Raw genomic sequence first — 21,962 nt, 5'->3', positions numbered from 1 at the left:
TTGATTAGAATGTTGTGGCAATATTCATTTGTGCATGGGATAGTTTATCATTTTATAATTTAAACCACAAATCTTAAAAATAAGAAAAGCTTTACTTTTCCATCTTGCTCATGTCTTCATGACTTATAAAATCATGAAAAGACCAAGACAATACAACCCATACAGACATTAGACCTCCTTATATAGTGTAGAAATTTATATATAAAAAAAATTATTTAAGTACCCTGATTGACAAGAGTTTTGGGCAAATATCCTCTTCTGAATCTCTGAAAATTTATTTTGATAAATATTTCTACAAACATCACATGATGCTAGCAGGTTGAAATCATTCAGTACTTCTGATCAATTTTATTCTTAACCCTAAGGTGGAAAATTTATTTTGATAAATATTTCAACAAACATTGCATATATGCTTTAAATGTATTATTTGCTTGATTTCTATTTCTTAGAATTTGGATTGGGTCTAACTCAATCCTGACAAAACTGGCTTCGTGAGGGTTTGTCCACCACTTATATAACACATATTTTAGGCCATATCTCATTTAATGTGAGACTCTTAACACCCCCTTCATGTCTAGGACTGAGCATCTGGAGTGTAACACCATTTGTAAAGTGTAACACATTTTTAGGCTATATCTCATGTGGGACTCTAAACACCATTAATACTTTGCACACCAAATTTTGAGCTTATAAAAAGGGCTGTCTGTTCTGCGATACAATGGAAAATCCACATATGACATGATTTCCCACTTTCAGCATTATAAAATGGTCACCTTCTGAATTTGTGATATAGGAGATACGATCATTGTTATTTGTGATATAATATACTGTCCTTCTGAATACAATAATAATTTGGACAGGTTGTTATGGAAAAGTTGGTGGAGTTTGACTTATTGAAGCATGCTAATAAACCATCATTTTCACTTAGTGGAGGGAATAAAAGGAAACTCTCTGTTGCAATTGCAATGATTGGAGATCCTCCTATAGTCATTCTTGATGAGCCATCCACAGGTAGTTATCCTCAATCATCACATTTCTTTTAACATCATGAAAATGTCTTTATCCAATTTAATTGTTAGAGTTTCAAAAAGCACATAAAGGTCCTTGTTTTAAAAGCCTAAACTTTTAGTTCAATTGGTTCCTTGACATGTTATGAAAACCCAGTTCACCAAGTTGTTTAAAATTCAATAATTGTTGCCTTCAATTCTAAGATCAAAATTTTGTTTCAAAGTGGTGTCTGCATAATTTATTTGTTCATAAATATATCAAGACTGGTGAGCTTTGAAGTGAAGGGGCATGCATCCAATTATATGGGCTTTTCTTTGGTCTAGTGAGTTATGACTAAAGCAACTGGACCTCTGATTTGAAACAAAAAGGTTTTTGAAACTACATATACATTATGTGAGAGATATTTTATATTTGCTTACGCTTGATGACTTGCATAATTATTACCCTCTCAGATCTAATATTTTATGCTTCCACTAGGAATGGATCCCATTGCCAAAAGGTTCATGTGGGACGTAATATCTAGAATCTCAACTAGACGAGGAAAGACTGCAGTTATTCTTACTACCCATAGCATGAATGAAGCTCAAGCCTTATGTACCAGAATAGGGATTATGGTACAAGCTTATTTATTTTCTCTATACATTCTTGAATCCACGGTGTGCACCCACAAACACACTGATAGTTTTATATTGTGCATTTTAAAGGTTGGTGGGCAACTAAGATGCATTGGAAGTCCACAGCATCTAAAAACAAGATTTGGCAATCATCTAGAACTAGAGGTATTTATAGATATGACAACAAGAAGCGTATTTTCTTTGTTTCCTTGTTTTTCCTGACAAAAGCACCTTCAAATATCTAATTCTTTGTTTCCCTGTTTCCAGGTAAAACCTACTGAAGTGAGCTCTGTGGACTTGAAAACACTGTGCCAAGCAATTCAGGAAATACTTTTTGATGTCCCTTCTCAACCTAGAAGCTTACTTAATGACCTTGAAATTTGCATTGGGGGTGCTGACTCTATCACCTCGGGAAATACCTCCGTTGCAGAGATTAGCCTGACACCCGAAATGATAGGCTTAATTGGACGCTGGCTTGGCAACGAAGAAAGAGTGAAGACACTAATATGCAGTACACCTGACTACGATGGAGCCTCTCAGGAACAGTTATCAGAACAATTATTTCGAGATGGTATGTATGAACCTTTGTTTGAAGGCTTAGATTCTTATTCTTAGTATCTTTCAAATATAATTAAAACAAACCCAACAAATGTTTATAATACAGTGTTCGCGAGTTCAAACCTTAGGTGTTGCTTAGGGCGTAAAATTTTGTTTTGTCCTATGTGTATTAAATTAAAAATAAAAATTAATATGAATCAAATGATGCTTTAAACTTTCATCAACATTTTGGAGGAAGTAAGTGTTCATGCTTAAATGATTTTGAATTCAGTATTCAACCACTTCTCCCCTATAAAGGGAGAAAGATGGACATATTTGACAGAGGTTTGATAGAAAGCCAATGATTATCCTTCACATAATAGCGTAAGTTTTTCAGGGAGTCATTAGTGTCTGACGTTAACATAATGCTCTTTTTTATTTCAACGAAAATGCATAGATGCTCTTTAGTACTAATGTCCCCTTTTCTATTCTGTTGTTAATCTAGGTGGTATTCCATTGCCAGTATTTTCTGAGTGGTGGTTGTCCAAACAAAAATTCTCCGAAATTGACTCATTTATTCTCTCTTCATTTCGTGGAGCAAGATGCCAGGGGCACAATGGTTTAAGCATCAGATACCAGGTATTTTTGAGTTACCGCATTAGTTTTTATGGTAAAATCCCACACTTTGGTTGAAAAGTCATGTCCAAATGCACATGTGTGATATGTAATTGAACCATTGAATATGAAGTAGATTAGTAGACTAGTTCGACTTTCAAACTAATTTGTTGGGCTTTTTGGGACACAAACAACACACAGATATGAAAATCCGTTTGTTCTTTTCTCCATTTCATTGGCTATAAATATCAAGATCTTAAAGAGTAAGCTTGGTTTTTACCAAACTCCACCATTTGAAGGTCCAGGAAAGGATAAAACTATTTCTGGATCTATTTCAAAATAAATTCCTTCTCACTAATGTATTCAAATCCATTAACAAAATCAATTTAAAATTAAGAGGCTTTCAAATAAAAGTGCAGTGAGTAGGAAACACCCATATTACTCATTGATTTGTGTGGAAATTTGTGGTGCATTAATTTGTGTTTTTTTTTAGGGTTATTAGTTTTTGTTTTTTGATTCTGTTTTAATAGGAGTTATGGTGTTTCCTTTTTTATCTCCTAGGGTTGACGTTGGCCTAGAGGTAGACATTCATGATTCTTTATGTGTGGATATTGTACAAAGGTTAAGGTGTCTTGGGAAGGAAACACCACGATTCTTCGTGGCCTAAAGGTTGAGTTTTTGTAATATGAGATCACTCATAATTCTTTCCAAGACACCTTAACCTCTTAGGAGAGTTGGCCTATATGTTCAGTAATGTCTAACATATTTTTAGTTGGCCGATGTTATTCCATGGGCAGAACTTGCATATGAATTTGCATACGGTGTTTGATTTATCTGGGCTTTCTTTTACAGCGCAAAAATAATAATTCATTGATTCTTTGCTGCAGTTACCATATGATGAAGAGTTTTCCCTGGCGGATGTTTTTGGACTTCTAGAAGGAAACAGGTAAAGTACAAGTGTGTGCTTCTTTTTATTTCCCATAGTCTTGTTAAACAGAATGATTAAATTCTACCACTTTTGCAGAGAAAGGTTAGGGATTGCCGAGTACAGCATCAGCCAATCAACTCTGGAGACAATATTTAACCATTTTGCAGCTAATTATTCATGAGGTGCCCTTATTTCATCATTTTTCATTCATAAAATGATGCATGGAGGTTGCAATGTGTTATAGAATGTATCAAAATGATAACATTCTCTTGACTTCTACTAGTAGTAGAGTCCACGTAGAGCCCCGAGAGAGATTCTAAGGCATTGTATATTGTAGAGTAAATTATTATTGTGCCATTGAATTGTAAATAGATTCCCAGTTATAAATTTTTGCACTAAAAGGGACTAATTTATTAAATCTTAACTGCTTCACCAACTTTTTGAGTTGTTTAGGATAATCCATTTTAAGATTATCTTCAATTTTTCTTGCTGTTCTGCTCCAATGCCTGATGGAGGAAAGGCAGCAGCAATTTTAACTTTTCTTCTTTGTTTGGATGGTTTTCGTTTATTGATCAAACGGCCCACTGCATTCATCTACAATAACTGCGTTATCTTTTCTAGTATGTAAAACTACATTTTTGAACGTTGTGTTGCGAAGTAGAAGTAGATAAAGTATCTGAAAAATTAGTACCATATTAAAAGTTTAAAGAGTACTCGAAGTATTTTTCTACTTCAACAGAACCAGTGTGTAAAAAAGGATTCAATGAATTTTTTAAGAGTGGATATTCGAAAGTGTGTTTAAAACTGCACTTTCAGTTATTTTAGCTTGATTAACCCCTGAATCTGCACACTTCATAATTTTTAACTTTATTTTAATTTTTTTTAAATTACTGTGATTAATCAACTTCTTAACACTTCGCTACAAGATTACATTTATCATATTACACAACAATTAACTCATTAACACTTCAATCCTATTTTATAAGTCGTCCTAAATAACATCACATTTATTTAAACGCTATGCTTGAGATGTCTTCACAGTTTTATTAATTCCTTGAACTTGCAGGCCGAACTAGTCAATTAATCAAAATATATATTGATTTCCAAATGTTTGATTATTACTTTAATTTTCAGCAGCTATGTATATACTTCTATTCAGGCTTCTATTGTATGTAGCGTAGCTAGCATATACTATAATATTTTTTATTTCTATTTGCATGATTGAGACAACAAAATGCTTGCGCTTTCACTAATCTCAGCTCTATTCCTCTTCAGCCTTCTCTCCCCAGCTTGTTGAACATCCAATCTCACCCCAAACAGCATTGGTCTTCCATCACCGTAATCTTTATTAGCTTCCTCCTCTTCCTTTTTTTGGGTATAAATTGCAACCAAATCAAGCAACTCCTTACATTTCCTTTTCATGTTTGTTAGCTCAGAATTCAACACTCCATTCTCCTTCTTGAGTCTCTTGTTTTCATCCACAAGATTAGTGTAACCTGAAGTTGATGACGTTGATGATGACCTTTGATCTTCATCAGAATCTTGGATTGTACCTTGGTTTTGTATAGTATGTTGTTGCTTGTTGCTCCATGCTTTTCTTCGCCGAATCTCGGATAGAAGTTCTCTTTCACCTTTCTTGATCATTGCAAAACTCCCATCTACTTGTTGCAACTTTACGAAACCCCTAAACATGTACCACAAATAGAAATATTTAGTTGAAACCCCTAAACATGTACCACAAATAGAAATATTTAGCTGAAACCCCTAAACATGTACCACAAATAGAAATATTTAGTTTTGCTAATGAATTATAGATATAGTTGTCACGCAAGTACATCATGAAAACACAAACATTAGCACTTTTAAATTTTTTTAGAAAGAATTCATATTTGGTGGATTAAATATAATATTTTTTTTATTTATTTAAGAAAGTTTAGATAAATAGGATTTTAGAGATTCCTCAGGTCCAGAGTAGGTCTTAAAATTTAAATAGCGTTAACAAAAATATTTATCGATCATTCGCCACAGAGATCTTCAAATCGACAAGAGAAGTGGGTGTAAACTCCTTACTAATTGAATCAACCTTCTTTGACAAAATATAATCAATCTTAACTAATTATATTATATTTAATATTATCATTCTCAAAATACCTTCAATTAAAAAGTTTGTATCTCTCAAATATTTCACGGTCCATTTGTGAAATTTTAGATCTCTTAGTTTTATGAGATAGAAATAGATAAACGATTTAAATAATTAAAATATTATTAAATACACTTTTTTGTTGTTTTTTTTTCTCTCCTCTCCTAAATGAACCATCAAGTATTTGAGGGATCTCAATTCTCAATTAAACAAATTTGCAATTAAATCTTTAAATTTAGTAATAATTTATATTCTTCTATTATACATAATACAAATCTAAAAATCTCTCTTTCTAATTAATATTAGTACTTCTTTTTTTTTAACAAAAAATACTCATTCATTTTAAATCGATAGATTATATAAAAAAATTATATATATTCATTATCACTAAAAACTAAAAAGTATGAATATACAAACAAAATTAAAACACTTAAAGTTGATAGCTAGCATAAGATGGTACTTCTCTTTGTTAAATATTTTCATATAAGATGATTATTTCAATTAAAATACTAAAAGGAGAAGAAAAAAGAATATACAGAAAATGAAACAAGTGATTCTAACAAAATCAATATACGGTATATTTATATGTATATACATACATAGGTATTGAGCTGGCGTACAAAGCTAGAGAAGTTGCTATGCTTGAAGAGCGTTGGAAGGAGATCACGAGCAAACTCCGCCGGCTGCCACACGACGAACGCCGTTCCTTCATCGTTCCACGATATGACATCATCGGTGGCCGGATCCTCCACCAACATGTATGTCTTCAACAAGAACGGTGGCGGAGTGCACTTTCTTCCACATTCCAACAACCCCTTCTCACTAATCACCACTCCTTCCATTTTTTATTTTTTTATTTTTAAATATTTCTCTAGCAACTTGTATATGTAAGAGAAAATTGGTTTGAGAAGAAGGATATAAGAAAATGAAGATGAGAGTATAGAAGAGAATTAATTAATAATTATAATGATGAATATTTAATTAAGATTGATGGAGAAGAGAAGAAGGGCAGTTAAGAACTCCCAACCCCAACAATAGAAACCCAACACGACTCCACAGTTCATGAGAAATGCAAGAGCTAGCTACCTTAATTTTCCTTCTATCATCAATCAATTAATAAATAGTTGAAACGTATGCACTAAGCTTCTACCTCTTTTTATATAGTCAAGAAAACTAAACCCTTTATTTCAAAGGTATATGCATGCACTTATATTTATAATAATATATTCTATTTTCTAAGCTTCTATATCTATTACCACCTTAGGTTAAAAATAATACACAACAAAACGACACGTACTGATGGCCAATCATATAATATTCTTTTATTAAAATAAATAAATAAATAAATGCACGCATGACATAAAGCAAATTAATTAACTTGACCAACTTGATTGTATTGTTAAAAATATTGTGAACGTTGAATTGTACGACTTGAACGCTGCACGTGGGAGTGTTTGGTGGGATAGTAACAAAGTAACATGCAACTTTTTCTACGAAAATAATGTTAGTTTAAGTTGTTTAGTTGTGTGTTCATACTTTCTTCATTATATATTATATTATAGTATATTTGTTTTTGGTAACATATGATATATTTTCTTTTGTTTCAATATATTATATAATTTCTTACAAATTCCACCATCCAAGGCTTTAATTTCACTGGCAGTTGAGTTTGATTTGTTCCTCTAATTTGATTTAATGCTTAAGAAAAAAAAATTCTATGAAAGAAAACGACTTTAGTATGACTTTCTGTGCTAGCTATATAATCCAAGTACAAAAATTTCTTCCATTCAAATATGACTGTATTATCTTCTATACTATATCCACCAACCAGCGTGCAGAATTATATGAAATAGAAGTTTCTCCGTGATTACAACCATGTTGCTCTAATTAATTTAGAATGAGGTTAATTTTTATGTATCCATAATGTAAAAAGTTTTATATAATCAATTAATTATAATTAATTATATAGATGATATTCTAAATTATATTCATTTAAAACTAAGTGACTTTTTTTTTACGTCTTATCATTGAAAAATACCAAGACATCAAATTTAACACTCATGCTTTTTTTGTCTGTTTGCCTAAACCATTCTCCACTATACATGTAAACGGATTTATCACTTTTGAAATAAATCGAGGCTATGTGGTACATTTCCATCCAATATATTATAAAATGTCTTTAAAATTAATAAGCAGCTAAATATTTTGTTACTGCAAAATAATATACAAGGATATAGATTAATTAAATAAACTTTTAGTCTTTATAAAATTTTAATATTTTGCTTTTAGCTTCTATAAAAAATTTATTGACTTAATATTTCATTTAATTTTTTGTTTTAATTTTTAATTTAATTTATGTGTATCTTTTGAATATTTAAATAATATTTTGCAGTTTAAGACATTATAAATATCCTATTTCAAAAAGTTATAATTTTTTAAGAATGGATGAATTAAATGAATTTTTAAGTTTAGTATCTAAAAAATACGGGATAAATATTTGTCATTGATAAATATTAAAAAAACACAAATAAATATTTATAAATGATGCATAAAAGACACATAATAAATATTTGTAAGTATTATTTACAAAAATAAAAATAAAATATTTTTTTTGATATATACAAAAATACATAACAAATATTTATTATTGATAAATATTAAAATAAAATAAAAAATTAAAATAAAAAAATAATTAAAATAAAAAAAGCACAAATATATCATCTGTTGATGCATATAATGAGATTTTTATTTGATCAAGGTTTGAAAGATGTACATATGCAATACCAATGACACATCACATGCACAACATCACCGGTTTCTTGGTAGTTTTAATGTTGAAAACTTGCAAATTTTGAGTTTTTCCAATCCTAGTTTGTAGGAGTGTATGTGTTTTTGTCGAAGTTCTGGACAGGCGAAATGCACAAACTGTACTTATTTGTTCACCTATTCCGACCCAATTCGATGAATTGTTGCACAAGTCCTAGGGTTCTCGATTTGCGGCTAGACCTAACTCCACGATCATGAAAAGCAACCTCGTGTGAGGAATTTGTTGCATTCAAAGCCACTCAAGGCTCTAGTCCCCCTAGTGACTATAATCTCCATCTATATAAATAGTATCTCTAGCACTAAGAAAAGTACATATTTTCCATCCAATCTTACCTTTCATTCTCCTAAAATAATCATTTACTTTAGCGTCACAATATTTGTATGTATCACCTTACCTCTATGTACGAAACACAGTTCGAGAATTAAAATTGGTCATCTAATTAACTTGGTCCGTTTGCTATTTGAATCGACAATTTGTATTTAACTAGTTCCATCATAATCAAAGAAGCAATATAAGTGAAAAAAGGTACAACTCCCTTAGCCAACCATTCAAGTGTTACTCAACTCAGATATATTAGTCATAGTCTCTAAGTATTGGGTATATGAACTTGGTCTGACTTGTATTTGTTCGGATAAAATGCGTAGCTAACTCCTTGTGTCAATGCAAAAAAATTTCTTCTTCCAACTTTTCGATCTTCCAACTCATTTGCATTGAATGTGGATCCCACGTGAGTTAAAGTTTATTTTTTTTGGGCATTTATATTTTGGTTTGTGTTAGTGGACTCTCTAGACAACAGGTTATGATATATGTTCGTCGGTTGGTCTGTGATCAATCTAATTGACCCTTTACTTATTTGGTACTTCCAAACTACAACAAAAATTATCAATATTAATATTAAGTGTTTAGCTTTTTAAATACTTGTTTTCTATAATACCACTTGTTTTAATTTTTTTACAAAAAATAAACTTTTTTGTTTATTTATTTTTTTGCGTTGATCAACATATTTAACTATGAACCAACATCGTGCAGAATTGAATCAACGAATCACACTTCGTTATCATTTGAAAATGATTAACTCAATTCATCTAGCGAAGACATTTAAACAATCAAACACATACAACTGACTTTTGAGAAGAGGTACACGTGACAATGGCGAGATAGCCTTTGTTCTTGTCTCAGTTCTCTTCTTTTTTTAATGTTCATCTACTTTCCATTATTTGCTCGCAAATTTAAAACACTATTGGAAATAGGATTTCAGTCTGTATTTTACTTAAGTTTATACTCTAAAAAAGAATACTCCAATACATTACCTCATTATTGAAGGGTTGAAAGAGCTTTTTTTTTTTCAAAGACTCTGCTCTCCATATTACCTAACAATTTTCAAGCCCGTTTAAAATCCAAGCTAACCCGCACGGAGTTATATGTAGTCCGTACAAGCCCATGTAACTAAAACCCTAACAAAATTATAAACTCACACACACAAGTCAATCATATAATTTTTTTTAAAATGTTAACATAATTTCTAGTAAATAGAGTATGCAAAATATATAATTAATTAAATCATATTGATAAATTAGATCATATTAATAAATTAGATTGTATATCATATAAAAAAATCAAATCAACGGTGAAAGAGTCTTAGAAAGTTTGGTGTAGCTATCGTGTATATGCATGTCATCTTTATTTATTTTTCCCTTTTCTACATATTTGTTAAATTAATTTGTAGTTTTTGATTAAAAAAAAAAGTTTGTTTGATTGATTCATGACATTTTGTGCAATTTGTTTGGTTCATTTAATTTAATTGGATTAGTTTCAGAAAAATCCTTTAGAAACTGGCCTAATCAACTTTAATTGGTTCTGCTGCTTGCTTTGCTACATATTTCATTGTTTCTTCCGTCCTACATACTATTCTTTTAGAAACTGCATTTTGCATATTGCATATCTTGGCAAAGTTAGTTCGTTTCTTTCCTCTCTCTTTCTCACTGAAAAGAATGAAATTCCTATCTTCTATATGTCAATAGAATGATAAACATGTTTAAGATTAACAATCCATTTGAAATTATGATATGCAGTATTTAAAATCGGCTTTTAATCTAAACAACATTTTGTGAACACTTTTGGAGATTAATTAAAGTGTTATATAATATGATATGAGTGTGCAATGTCTCTTATTAGTGTTACAATAATGACACCTAAAAAGAAAAATGAAACACACTTTATAATATTATATCAAAGTGTTATATAATTGCAAAGTTTGGAGACAGAGCATTCTCTAGAGACGATAGTGGATATTGTGGTGGTTCTTGTTTCTCAAGCAAGCACATCGACAATGGTATAAGAAATTTGATTCTTTTATGAAAAAACATGGGTACGATAAAACTACTTCTAACCATTGTGTGTTTGTCAAGAAAATCTCTTAAAGTGATTATATCTTTTTCGTTATATGTGGATGGCATGTTGGTTGTTGGTCATGACACTAAGAAGATTCAATCTCTAAAGAAAGATTTTTGAATAGTCTTTTGCAATAAAAAATTTGGGTCATGCAAAGCAAATTATAGACATGAGAAAAACTCGTGACCGGAAGAATAATAAATTGTTGTTGTCACAACACAATTACATTGAGAAGGTGATAGAGAAGTTTAGCATAAACAATTGCAAAACTTATTAGTACTCCACTTGCCACTCGTTTCAAAACTTTGTTATGATTGTTGTTGTTGTTAGTAGAAGTATTTACTAGAATAGGAGTTGTGATTTTTATTCTCTTAATTTGAGGAAAAATTTCTCCTAATTTGAGATAAATTTTCCACGTTAAAAATTGTATTTGTCTCATTTAATCTTCTATCAATTATTATTGCTGCGAAGAATTGTATTTTCTATTTATCCATTTATTTACATAGATGGAGAAAAATATTTCGCATTATTGAAATAATTATCTCTGATTTTTTTTAACAGTAATTAGAATATACAATTGAAACAAAATAATTAAAATTGCATTAAAAATTTAAATCACACTATTTTCTGATTATTTTTTTTAAAATGTGAAAGTTATTTTTTATGCAAAGTACTATAAAATGCTTTAATTACAGTGTTTTTGCAACTGTTATAAATGGTTGTTGTTCCTCACAATCTTGTTCGAAAAAGAGCTAATATATGGTTTCGGTCACATGGTCTCCTCCTCCTAATGAGTTTGAATCTCATTTTCAAAAGCTAGTACATTCAACAGTCCGGAAACTTTGGCAATATAGGACTCCAATACTATTTCTCTCCATTTCATTTTATGGTAACCTTTAAATTTTACAGGCTTTGGACTCCATGGCCTTGCTCTTTCGCTATGCTAATATGCTCTAAGGTTTTGCAAAGTTATGGGTTATATTTAGACTTTAGTTATCAATCTTAATGAGACTCGGGACTGGAATGTGACATATTACACACATCCTCCACAGAAAGCTCAATCTATAGCTAAATCCATCACTATTTGCAAGTTATAGCAAAATTTGTTATAACATATACAAATAAGAAATGAGGAGCCAATATATCTTTTATACAGGCTTGGCTTCGGGGACATCATCAAGGATAAAAGGTCCTAATTTACCAGCCCTAAATAGAGTAAGGAACTTTTTGGATACCATCAAACGTGCTTCAGAAGCCTTGTTTGGTATTTTCAATGCCTTCTGCAATGCCCCAAACTGCTGGTCAATAAGGTTCTCCAAGTCGCTCTCATCTTGTACGTTGCCATTGAATTCTGCTAGAGTCGAATAGAGTGCATGCTGAACTTCTACTACGATATCCTACGATCGAATAAGAGCAAATGAGTCAGTAACAACAGAAAAATAAATCATAATAACAGCACAGCTAACCACATTGATAAACTGTTTAAGGTCCATCATCATCACAAACTTGCAACATCAAATGTGACATTCGTGATTCAATAAAACGTTTCTTGGCAACTTGAGATGCATAACAAAGTAGGATTACAAAAAAGAGACACTCAGTCCTAAAACACTACATTATTTGCAATTGCAGACAAAACAAAGAGCATACATATAAAGTGTGTTGTCTTATTGTGTGTTTGTTTCCACATCAAAAAACTCAAAGAGCATACATATAAAGTATCATATTCCATTAATGCTATTTGTTACCTCCACATATACCAAGTCAGATCTATTAGGCAGACTTCTTCTTTGCTTAAGATTTTTCAGGTCATATCGATGATATTCCTCAGCTTCGTATGCAATCCCATCTATTCTCCGGTTATTTAGGTGCTTCCAGTGAAGTGGAGTACCCCGGGTATCTAAAACTGCTAATAAGTATTGAGCAATACGCTCCTCACCCACCACCGAATCTTTAACAGACCCTGTTATTCAAACAACCAAGTTTACATGACAAAATATACACAGACATGTCTTGTAAAGTATATCATATTCAGAACCCCAACAGATGCACATGCCTCATCTAGAGGCTTTCAAAATAATTTCATGCCTCATACTTAACAAGATCATGAGGAGATGAGATATTAAAATGCCAAATTTGTTCAGGGTAAATAAAGTGTATTAATAACAATGAGAGACGAAAAGACAAAATTCAAGAACAACCAAGATCAAATGAGACTGCTACTGCGAGAGATGGTTCATTAATAGAATGATAAAATATGCCATATCCACAGACCATCTAATTGGCAATGATTACAATCCTAAGATTAACAACATTTGTATCAAAACAAAAAAGGAATAGGTAAGATTCATGAGTCGTTAACTGCAAAAATACCTTTTCAAATTACCTATAGTAGTTTGAAATTTCATAATTTGTTTTTCTTTAAAATAGATTTTTTCAACTCAAAATCCCCACCTGAATAGAGTTAATTGGCCAAGAGTGCCCTTCATGTTAATGTACATTTATGGATCAAAAGTAAGATGCTAATGAATTTCCTTTTTCAGCACAAAGCATTATTCACACATTAAAACCAGCCATGTTATCGTGATGATTATTTAAAACCTCAATATTTATCAGTAAATTTTAGAACAAAAATTCAGTAGTGCTTCAAAATGACAGTTTAAGGTACCAGCTGTGGCAATATGACAAAATTTCATCAACCTGAATTGAAAACCATCGTCCTATCACTTTGTTGCCAAAAAATGGGAAATAGGGAGCACGAAACTGGTCCATTTTCATTGTCTATAAAAAAAATTAATCAAGTTGGTCCATTATAACATTAATATCAAGTCTCCTTCATCCATTTTCAGCCTTTTACCCATTTTGCAAATTAGCTTGCAGACTGATGGGAAACTGAGAGGAAGAAAAAACCAAATTAAAGCATCTACCCCAATTCCATTTCACAATTCAGTGTCCACAAAAGAGGTCCATACAAGCTCTAAATAAACCCACAGGAATCAAACATGTGAATATGAAGCAAATACAATTTCAGCACTTACTTTTAGGAAATAAATAAAGTGGTGCATTAATAACATCAAATGTTAAATTCTATTAATATATAGATAACTCCAACTGATATAAATACCTGCAAGAGCAAGCTTTAACCCTGTTTCTATGTCTGCGATACTTGGAACCAAAACCCCTGGGGTATCTAGGACATATATGCTTGGTTTGTTTGCTATCTGAAACATTAGGTCAAAGAAATTCATCTTTTAGTTATGCGCAGTAGTACCACCAACTTGAAATAGAAACAGATGGCAAGCCAATAATAAAAAGAAAATCAAGGAGAAGCATGGAAAAAGTATTGCCTTTTTTCTCCCTGAACACTTTTTCAAATAATATTTCGTTCATATTTTAAATATTCAATCAATTACTACAAATTCTCAGGATTAGGGAAGGACTAAAATTTAATCTCTAAAGCACATTCTAACTACACAAATCTTACAATCGTTTTCCCAAACATAATGGCCGGGTATGCAACACTCTTTGGAATAGGAAAATATATAGTTCGGCGCAATGCTGTCAATGTCAAATATGCAATAAGTATGTGGTCAGCACAATGACCTTAAAATTAAACCTTTTTAACTACAATGACCCAATGTTTTGACAATTATGTTACAGTTTGTTAGTAGGTTTTCCTGTTTGTAATGTTTTATTACGTGAAAATGTATCTTATACTCTTCCAATATATCAATCGTGAAACTTACATTTCATAAGTCAATTCAAAATAACCTTGATAGCAAACAATCAACAAGAATTCAACGCCAGCAATATGCTACACTTATAATGCCTTTATGACTCTAAGTTTTGATTTAAGCATGAACTAAGTCACTGAGCCAATAATGAGAGTACAGAAACAAAGATTACCAAACCTTAAATCCTGCAATATCTTGAGTAACACCGGGTAGTGGACCCACAGTAGCTCTCTTCATCTTCTCCTGCACTACGAAAGCAAATCAAAACACGTTAATTAAACACCCACATTGACATCTATCTATCAGCTATTTGTTCTATATCTATTTAGGTCCCATTCCCATTCGGATAAACAACTTAATTATTTTTAATTGCTGATGTATAAGTTATTTTTATAATAAATGATAAAATAAAGTCAATTTGTTTTTAATTTTTCATATAAACTATACTCCCTCCGTCTCACATTGAGTGTCACTTTAACAAAAAAATATTCTCAAAGTGAATGTCATTCACAATTTTCAATGTAACTTTAATTATTTTTTTTCTTATACTACCCTTCAACTTTCAAAACATTATTATACTCGGTATTGATAATAATAAAAAATCTGCCAATAGTTAAGATGGTAATTTAGTAAAATGACTTTTCTCTTTCTTCTAATTATTACATTTCTTATTATTTGTACAAAAATCTAAAATGACACTCATTGTGAGAAGGAGGGAGTAAGTTTTTTCATAAGCTATGATGGAGTCATCAAATTAAGCTGAAAACAACTTATATACATGTCATGTGTTGTTGTTTTCATAATTTCTCTCAATAAGTCTTACAAGTGCTCATGTCATTAGGTAAGTTTTAGATAAGTTTAAATAAGTCAATCCAAACGGAACTTTACTATTCTAAGAAAAGCCTTTCATTAATAATAACATACACTTTTATTTACAAATGAAATATTGCACAGGATATTAACTAAATGGCAACGACAACAACAATAGAGATTAGAATTCAATAAGATTGATCGAAAAAATAATTACCGGTAAATCGAGATCGTGCAATTTGATGAATGGAATTAATCAAAGCAGATTTTCCAACATTAGGAACACCAACGACCATAACAAGTAAAGTAGGTTCCTTAGAAATGACTTCCTTCAATTTAAACTCGACAAGTTCGAGAAGCTTCGTAACAGAACTCTTACTATGAGCGTTTATAGGAATGCAATCTTGCTTAGAGGTCTCAAAGTAATTCACCCATTTCTACAAAATAATTAATAAATTAGGGAAAATGTGAAGAGAAAAAAGATGGTTAATTAATGGTTAGATTACATGCATGATGTTGGGGTTGGCTAAGTCTTTTTTGTTGAGTGCAATGACACGTCGTTTAGAGGAAAGATGAGGTTGAAGATCGGAGTTAACGGAGGACAAAGGAATACGAGCGTCTCTGACTTCGATGACGAGGTCGGAAAGTTTAAGGCGGCTACGGATGGCACGCGTGGCGGCTGCCATGTGTCCGGGGAACCAATTAATGACTCCTCCGCCGGCGTTGAATTCCATTTCTCCTAAACCTTTCTTCAAAAAACCCTTCAACCCCGCCATTTTCTTCTTCTTCTTCTTCTTCTGTAACCACGTTGTAGTTGTAGCTACCGGCCTACCACTGCATCCGTCTGTCACAAACTGAAACCCCAAAAGTCCCAAACTGTCAAAGTTTCTGCCAACAAGGCCGATGGCCCAACTAATATTAGTTTTGGGCTCACTCAAGCCCAATTCAAAACGTGAGGAATGTACCGTGCACCCCACCGTTTTACCTCTCACCCCCCATATTTTGTTATTGACCAATCTACCCTTTTTTACCTTATATAAAATTTCTCAGTAAAGTTACTACATTCTTTTCTCACCCCCACTTTCGAAAGTTTTCCATAAATTCTATTATTCGAAAGTTTCAAACTTTCGAAACAATCATAGGTCAGATTTCAACAATATTTTCGAAACTTTTGTCAAAAAACCAAAGATTCGAATTGCAATTTTTCCAGAAAAACAAAACCTTCGAAACTTTGGTCAAATCTGAAAGATTCGAAGCTTTAATTTGATGAAACCTTCGAAACTTTGGTTAAATCTAAAACTTTCGAAGCTTTTGTTTGATGAAACCTTTGAAGGTTTGGTTAAACTCGAAACTTTCGAAACACAAAATTTCGAAACTTTGGTTGAAGAAGAAAGTTTCGAAACCTAAGTTTCCAGAACTTTCGAACCTTTGGTTGAAGATGAAAGTTTCGAAATGTTCAATTTTTTTTTTAAAATTTATTATTATTTATATATATTATTATTTATATTTATTACTATTTTTGAAATTAGGTATGAGTAGAGTTGAGGTTCCTGCCTCAAAAAATATAATAGATTCTACGGACAAATTCATTACCGATCAGGTATTAATATTACTGATAATCTATCACGGATAAATTTTTTATTATAACTATATATTTGATGTTTTATTTGAAACATATTTTGTAGGTATTTCCTTCACGAGAATCTGTGTTTGAATGGACAAAACCCATTGGAAGAGAAAATGGAATTTTAATTGTTATCATTCGTTCAGATAAAGCAACCGGAAAGAGGGGAAGAAAAGACAAATTGATTTTGGGATGCGAAAGAGGTGGAAGATATAAATCAAAATCAAAATCAACAGTGACTTGTTCTCATAAGGAAAATTGTCCGTTTACTCTCAGATGTATACCCTTAAGTGTCGGTGAAGGATGGAAAATTAGTGTTCGTTGTGGAACACATAATCATGATCTACTTGATACTGTAACTGGTCATTCTTATTTGGGGCGTTTAAATGAAGAAGAGAGGAAATTTGTCAATGACATGACAAAGTATAAGCTTGCCCCCAGATTCAATCTAAATGCTTTGAAAGAGAGAAATAAAGCTAATCTGACAATTCCAAGTCAAATATATAAAGCAAGGAGTAGTTATCGATCATCATTGAGAGGTTCGTACACAGAAATGCAGCATCTGTTGAAGTTAATACAACAAGAAAATTATGTGTATTGGACAAGAAGACGGGAGAATTCTGATGTTTTGAGAGATATATTTTGGACGCACACTGAATGTATAAAGTTGTTAAACACGTTTCATTTTGTTTTGATATGTGATAGCACATACAAAACAAATAGATATATGTTACCACTACTTGAAATTGTCGGTGTCACATCTACTAGTTTGACATTTTCTGTTGGGTTTGCTTATTTGGAACAAGAGCGACAAGATAACTTCATCTGGACATTTGAAAAGGTACGCTAGTTTGACATTTTCTGTTGGGTTTGCTTATTTGGAACAAGAGCGACAAGATAACTTCATCTGGGCATTTGAAAAGGTACGACAGTTGTTCAAATCTGAGACTTTAATTTCTAAAGTTATTGTGACTGATAGAGATCTTGCCATGATGAATGCGATTAGTGTTGTGTTTCCTACTTCAATACATTTGTTATATTGTTTTCATATTGAAAAAAGTGTTGGGGCAAGATGCAAACAATATGCGAAAAAGGATAGACAAGAAGAAGTAATGGATTTATGGAAAAAAATTGTATATTCAAGTAGTGTAGAGGAGTATGATCATCACCTGCAACATTTTGAGCTAGTGTGTGCCGATATTATTCTTTTTGTTGATTATGTGAAAGATTCGTGGTTAACACCTTACAAAGAAAGGTTCGTCAATGTTTGGACCAATAGAGTGATGCATTTGGGGAACACAACATCTAATAGGTATTTTTAAATTTGATTTGTTTGTTTTAGAAAATATGATTTAATAGTTTATGTGATTTATTTTAATTTGTATTATTTAATTAATTTGTAGAGTTGAGTTTGCCCATTTGAGATTGAAAAACATGCAGCAAACTAGTTTTGGTGATTTGTGTAAAAGTTGGGATGCTGTGAATATGATGTTGAAGAACCAAATATGTATCATTCAATCTTCTTTTCAGAAAACCATCAAGGATGTTGAGCACGGGTATAATTCATCATTCTTTCAAAGTCTGCATCATTGTGTATCAAGGAAATGTTTAAAAAAAATTGACAAACAGTTGCAGAGAGTGAAGATTGTAGGTACTAACAAAACAATATGTGGTTGCTCAATCAGAACAACTCATGGATTACCTTGTGCTTGTGAGTTGGCAAAGTTGCAGATATCTGGTAACGTTATCCCTTTAGATAGCATTCATGTTTTTCGGAGAAAGTTAAGCCTTGAGAATGAATTTGAGGATGAAGAATCTTTATCAGATTATGACTTTTTAGAAGAGTTAGAAGCAATGAAAACGTACATGAAGAAACACGATATTGTAAGTCAAAGGATATTCAGGGCTAAGGTGCGTGAAGTTGTATTTCCACATACAACATCAATACTTGCACCACCAGAGAAGGTGAGAACCAAGGGAGCAAGTAAAAAGAAGAAAGAATTTGATACTCCTCGTGATCCGTCATATTGGGAGTATGTTGATGCCTCTCAAGAATCTGCAAAACAACTATTTTACACACATTTTCCTACTCTTATACATTCGTATATTGAGGAGATAATATATGTGGTGGCTGATGGAAATTGTGGGTTTCGCGCAATTGCAGCATTGTTAGGTTGGACTGAAGAATTTTGGCCTTTAGTTCGAACACAATTGGATAAAGAGATTCGTCTACATCAAGACCTTTATGCTAATGTGTTCGATGACAGCGTTGAATCAGTGCGAAACTCGTTGAAAATATTAGGATTGGGTGCTCAAGGACAAGATAAGTGGATGTGTTTAACAGACTTGGGTTACGTGATAGCAACACGATATAATGTCATATTGGTGTCGTTGTCTCGTAATCTGAATATGACATTCTTTCCGCTAAACAAAGCACCGCCGTCAAAAGAATGTTTACTAGCAATTGGATTCGTCAATAAAAATCATTGGGTACAGGTAAAATTTATTAGTGTTTATTAAACTAAATTAATTAGCATTGTTTATTGAATTATATTTATTATTGTTTATGATATTAAATTAAGTTTATTAATGTTTAATATTTTATTGTTCAGATCAAGTTGAAGTCTAATTGTCCTTTGCCACCTACCTGACAAAAATGGAAAGACTATTGTAGTGAATGTGCAAAGACATGGGAAATAGCTTGTGCAGCACGTATGAAGCAAGGGAACACATTGATCCATCATTTAGCAAATCATCTTGTATTTCATTAAATGAAGATTAGAATATATTTTTTATTTCATGAAATGAATATTATAATTTAATATATTGTATTTCATTACATGTTATCATTTACGTTATCATTACGTGTTATCATTTACGTTGTCATTTACGTTTCAAAATATAAAAACACAATTCTCAATATGCGATAAAACGATTCGATCATTTACGTTGTCATTTACGATAATCTCAAAATAACACATTCGATAATCTCAAAATATCTCAATATAAAACAGAACGATTAAATATTCAGTCATACATAACACAATAACTAATCGTCATACAAGCGACATAATTCACTCAATATTTCATGAATCTCACTAAATGGTCTTAGCATATCTAAGGCCCTATGTGCAAGCTCAGCTGCTCTACGGTCTCTACGATCTTTACGTTCTCTACCAGCATGTGCAGACGATGGTGGACCAGCATGGGCAGCAACAGTAGTATGTGGACTCGAAGGTACAACAGTGGATGGAGGGAGAATCAGAGGATGTGAAACACTAATGTACCATGCATAGTAGTCTGCAGTGACATCTCCAGGAAAAGTCGCAACAGGATATAGTCTCCGAAAGGTCTCTAGAACGTCCCGCGGAATGCACTGAATACGACCAAACTGTCGAAGACATCGCTCTGGCAAATATGGGACTGAGACTCCACCACATCGAAGATATCCAGAAAACATCGAAATCGATACAAACGGATGATTAGCTCGATCATCATCATATGGTGTAAACACTACATCCTCGAGCAACAACCCATCAAGTCTCCGACGATATGCCATCAATCCACCTTCAATAGCATGTTTTGCAGTTCACCTACATGCTCTTGGAAGATGCGCAGGAACCACTACTCTATCACCCCGCTTACAGATCCTAGGGAAGTGCTCGTAAATCCAACACTGCAACATAATTAACATAATAAAATAACAACGTAATAATTAAATTAATAATTAAATAAATAAATGACACAACTTAATATAAATGATATACCTGTAGTAGGGTCATGTAACCTCTCAGCTGTCGAGTGTCGCGGACAGCTCCATCTCCCAAGTTGTCATAAAGGAAAACCAATGCCGCGGAAGCCCACGAGTAGTCTCGACAACGATGTAAATCAATAAAAAAAGAAATGTATTTCGCCTCAACACGCGTATGTGTTTTATCGGCGAAAATAGTGCAGCCAACTAAATGCAACAGATACGTTCTAGCCGCACACTCAAACTGGTTAGTTTGAATGAGACGGCTATACAAATCACGCAACCATTGCAATCTATATTGGGCACATTTATTATAACTAATCTCAGCACATGCTTCCTCCCATGTTGCACCTAAGTACTCATGTGCAGCTCTTACAGCATTATTAGTATTCATATTCAAAGGTGCATCAAAAAATTTACCATGCGGTGAGATGTGAAGGAGAGTCGCAACATCATCTAAGGTGATCGTCATCTCTCCAAATGGCAGATGAAATGAGCTGGTATCGAAATCGATACAAACGGATGATTAGCTCGATCATCATCATATGGTGTAAACACTACATCCTCGAGCAACAACCCATCAAGTCTCCGACGATATGCCATCAATCCACCTTCAACAGCATGTTTTGCAGTCCACCTACATGCTCTTGGAAGATGCGCAGGAACCGCTCCTCTATCACCCCGCTTACAGATCCTAGGGAAGTGCTCGTAAATCCAACACTGCAACATAATTAACATAATAAAATAACAACGTAATAATTAAATTAATAATTAAATAAATAAATGACACAACTTAATATAAATGATATACCTGTAGTAGGGTCATGTAACCTCTCAGCTGTCGAGTGTCGTGGACAGCTCCATCTCCCAAGTTGTCATAAAGGAAAACCAATGCCGCGGAAGCCCACGAGTAGTCTCGACAACGATGTAAATCAATAAAAAGAGTAATGTATTTCGCCTCAACATGCGTATGTGTTTTATCG

The 21,962-nt window shown here is 32.5% G+C and overlaps 3 protein-coding genes across 5 annotated transcripts in view; 1 reads left to right on the top strand and 2 right to left on the bottom strand.

The window, feature by feature from the left end:
- LOC101502626 (ABC transporter A family member 1) overlaps positions 1-4,138 on the top strand; it is a 32,443-nt gene extending 28,305 nt beyond the window's left edge. For 2 of the 3 annotated variants that reach the window (XM_073366195.1, XM_027332612.2), the window contains 7 exons: positions 861-1,011; positions 1,486-1,622; positions 1,713-1,787; positions 1,890-2,193; positions 2,665-2,798; positions 3,662-3,720; positions 3,799-4,138. In XM_073366195.1, the coding sequence (XP_073222296.1) occupies positions 861-1,011; positions 1,486-1,622; positions 1,713-1,787; positions 1,890-2,193; positions 2,665-2,798; positions 3,662-3,720; positions 3,799-3,883 (945 nt within the window). In that variant the 3' untranslated portion in view covers positions 3,884-4,138. Of the gene's footprint in view, positions 1-860; positions 1,012-1,485; positions 1,623-1,690; positions 1,788-1,889; positions 2,194-2,664; positions 2,799-3,661; positions 3,721-3,798 lie in introns of those variants that run through there. The other variant, XM_073366196.1, reaches the window with a different exon arrangement.
- Positions 4,139-4,775: 637 nt separating this feature from the next.
- Positions 4,776-7,011, bottom strand: HSFB3 (heat stress transcription factor B-3). Its single transcript, XM_004493422.4, is given in 3 exon segments — positions 4,776-5,341; positions 5,343-5,386; positions 6,442-7,011. Coding segments are annotated over 3 exon segments (717 nt in total). The 5' UTR covers positions 6,685-7,011; the 3' UTR covers positions 4,776-4,911.
- Positions 7,012-12,105: 5,094 nt separating this feature from the next.
- LOC101501987 (short integuments 2, mitochondrial) lies at positions 12,106-16,525 on the bottom strand. The gene is made up of 6 exons (XM_004493421.4): positions 16,111-16,525; positions 15,822-16,041; positions 14,972-15,042; positions 14,185-14,281; positions 12,809-13,023; positions 12,106-12,457 (listed from the first exon to the last, which is right to left on the bottom strand). The coding sequence occupies exons 1-6, from the start codon at positions 16,378-16,380 to the stop codon at positions 12,209-12,211; spliced, it is 1,122 nt and encodes a 373-aa protein (XP_004493478.1). The 5' UTR covers positions 16,381-16,525; the 3' UTR covers positions 12,106-12,208.
- Positions 16,526-21,962: the final 5,437 nt, after the last annotated feature.

The sequence above is a fragment of the Cicer arietinum genome, chromosome 3 (assembly GCF_000331145.2).
Source record: "Cicer arietinum cultivar CDC Frontier isolate Library 1 chromosome 3, Cicar.CDCFrontier_v2.0, whole genome shotgun sequence".
In the NCBI taxonomy this organism is placed as follows: domain Eukaryota; kingdom Viridiplantae; phylum Streptophyta; class Magnoliopsida; order Fabales; family Fabaceae; genus Cicer; species Cicer arietinum.
This window is presented reverse-complemented; position numbering and strand designations above follow the sequence as displayed.

What these genes read in the sequence shown, in the direction of transcription:
- LOC101501987 (XM_004493421.4), bottom strand. Translation starts at nt 16,380, where the DNA reads ATGGCGGGGTTGAAGGGTTTTTTGAAGAAAGGTTTAGGAGAAATGGAA. An exon ending in TGCACGATCTCGATTTACCG is followed by an intron (nt 15,043 to 15,821) that starts GTAATTATTTTT and finishes TTGCTTTCGTAG; the next exon opens with TGCAGGAGAAGATGAAGAGA. An exon ending in GTTAAAGCTTGCTCTTGCAG is followed by an intron (nt 13,024 to 14,184) that starts GTATTTATATCA and finishes TTTGAATAACAG; the next exon opens with GGTCTGTTAAAGATTCGGTG.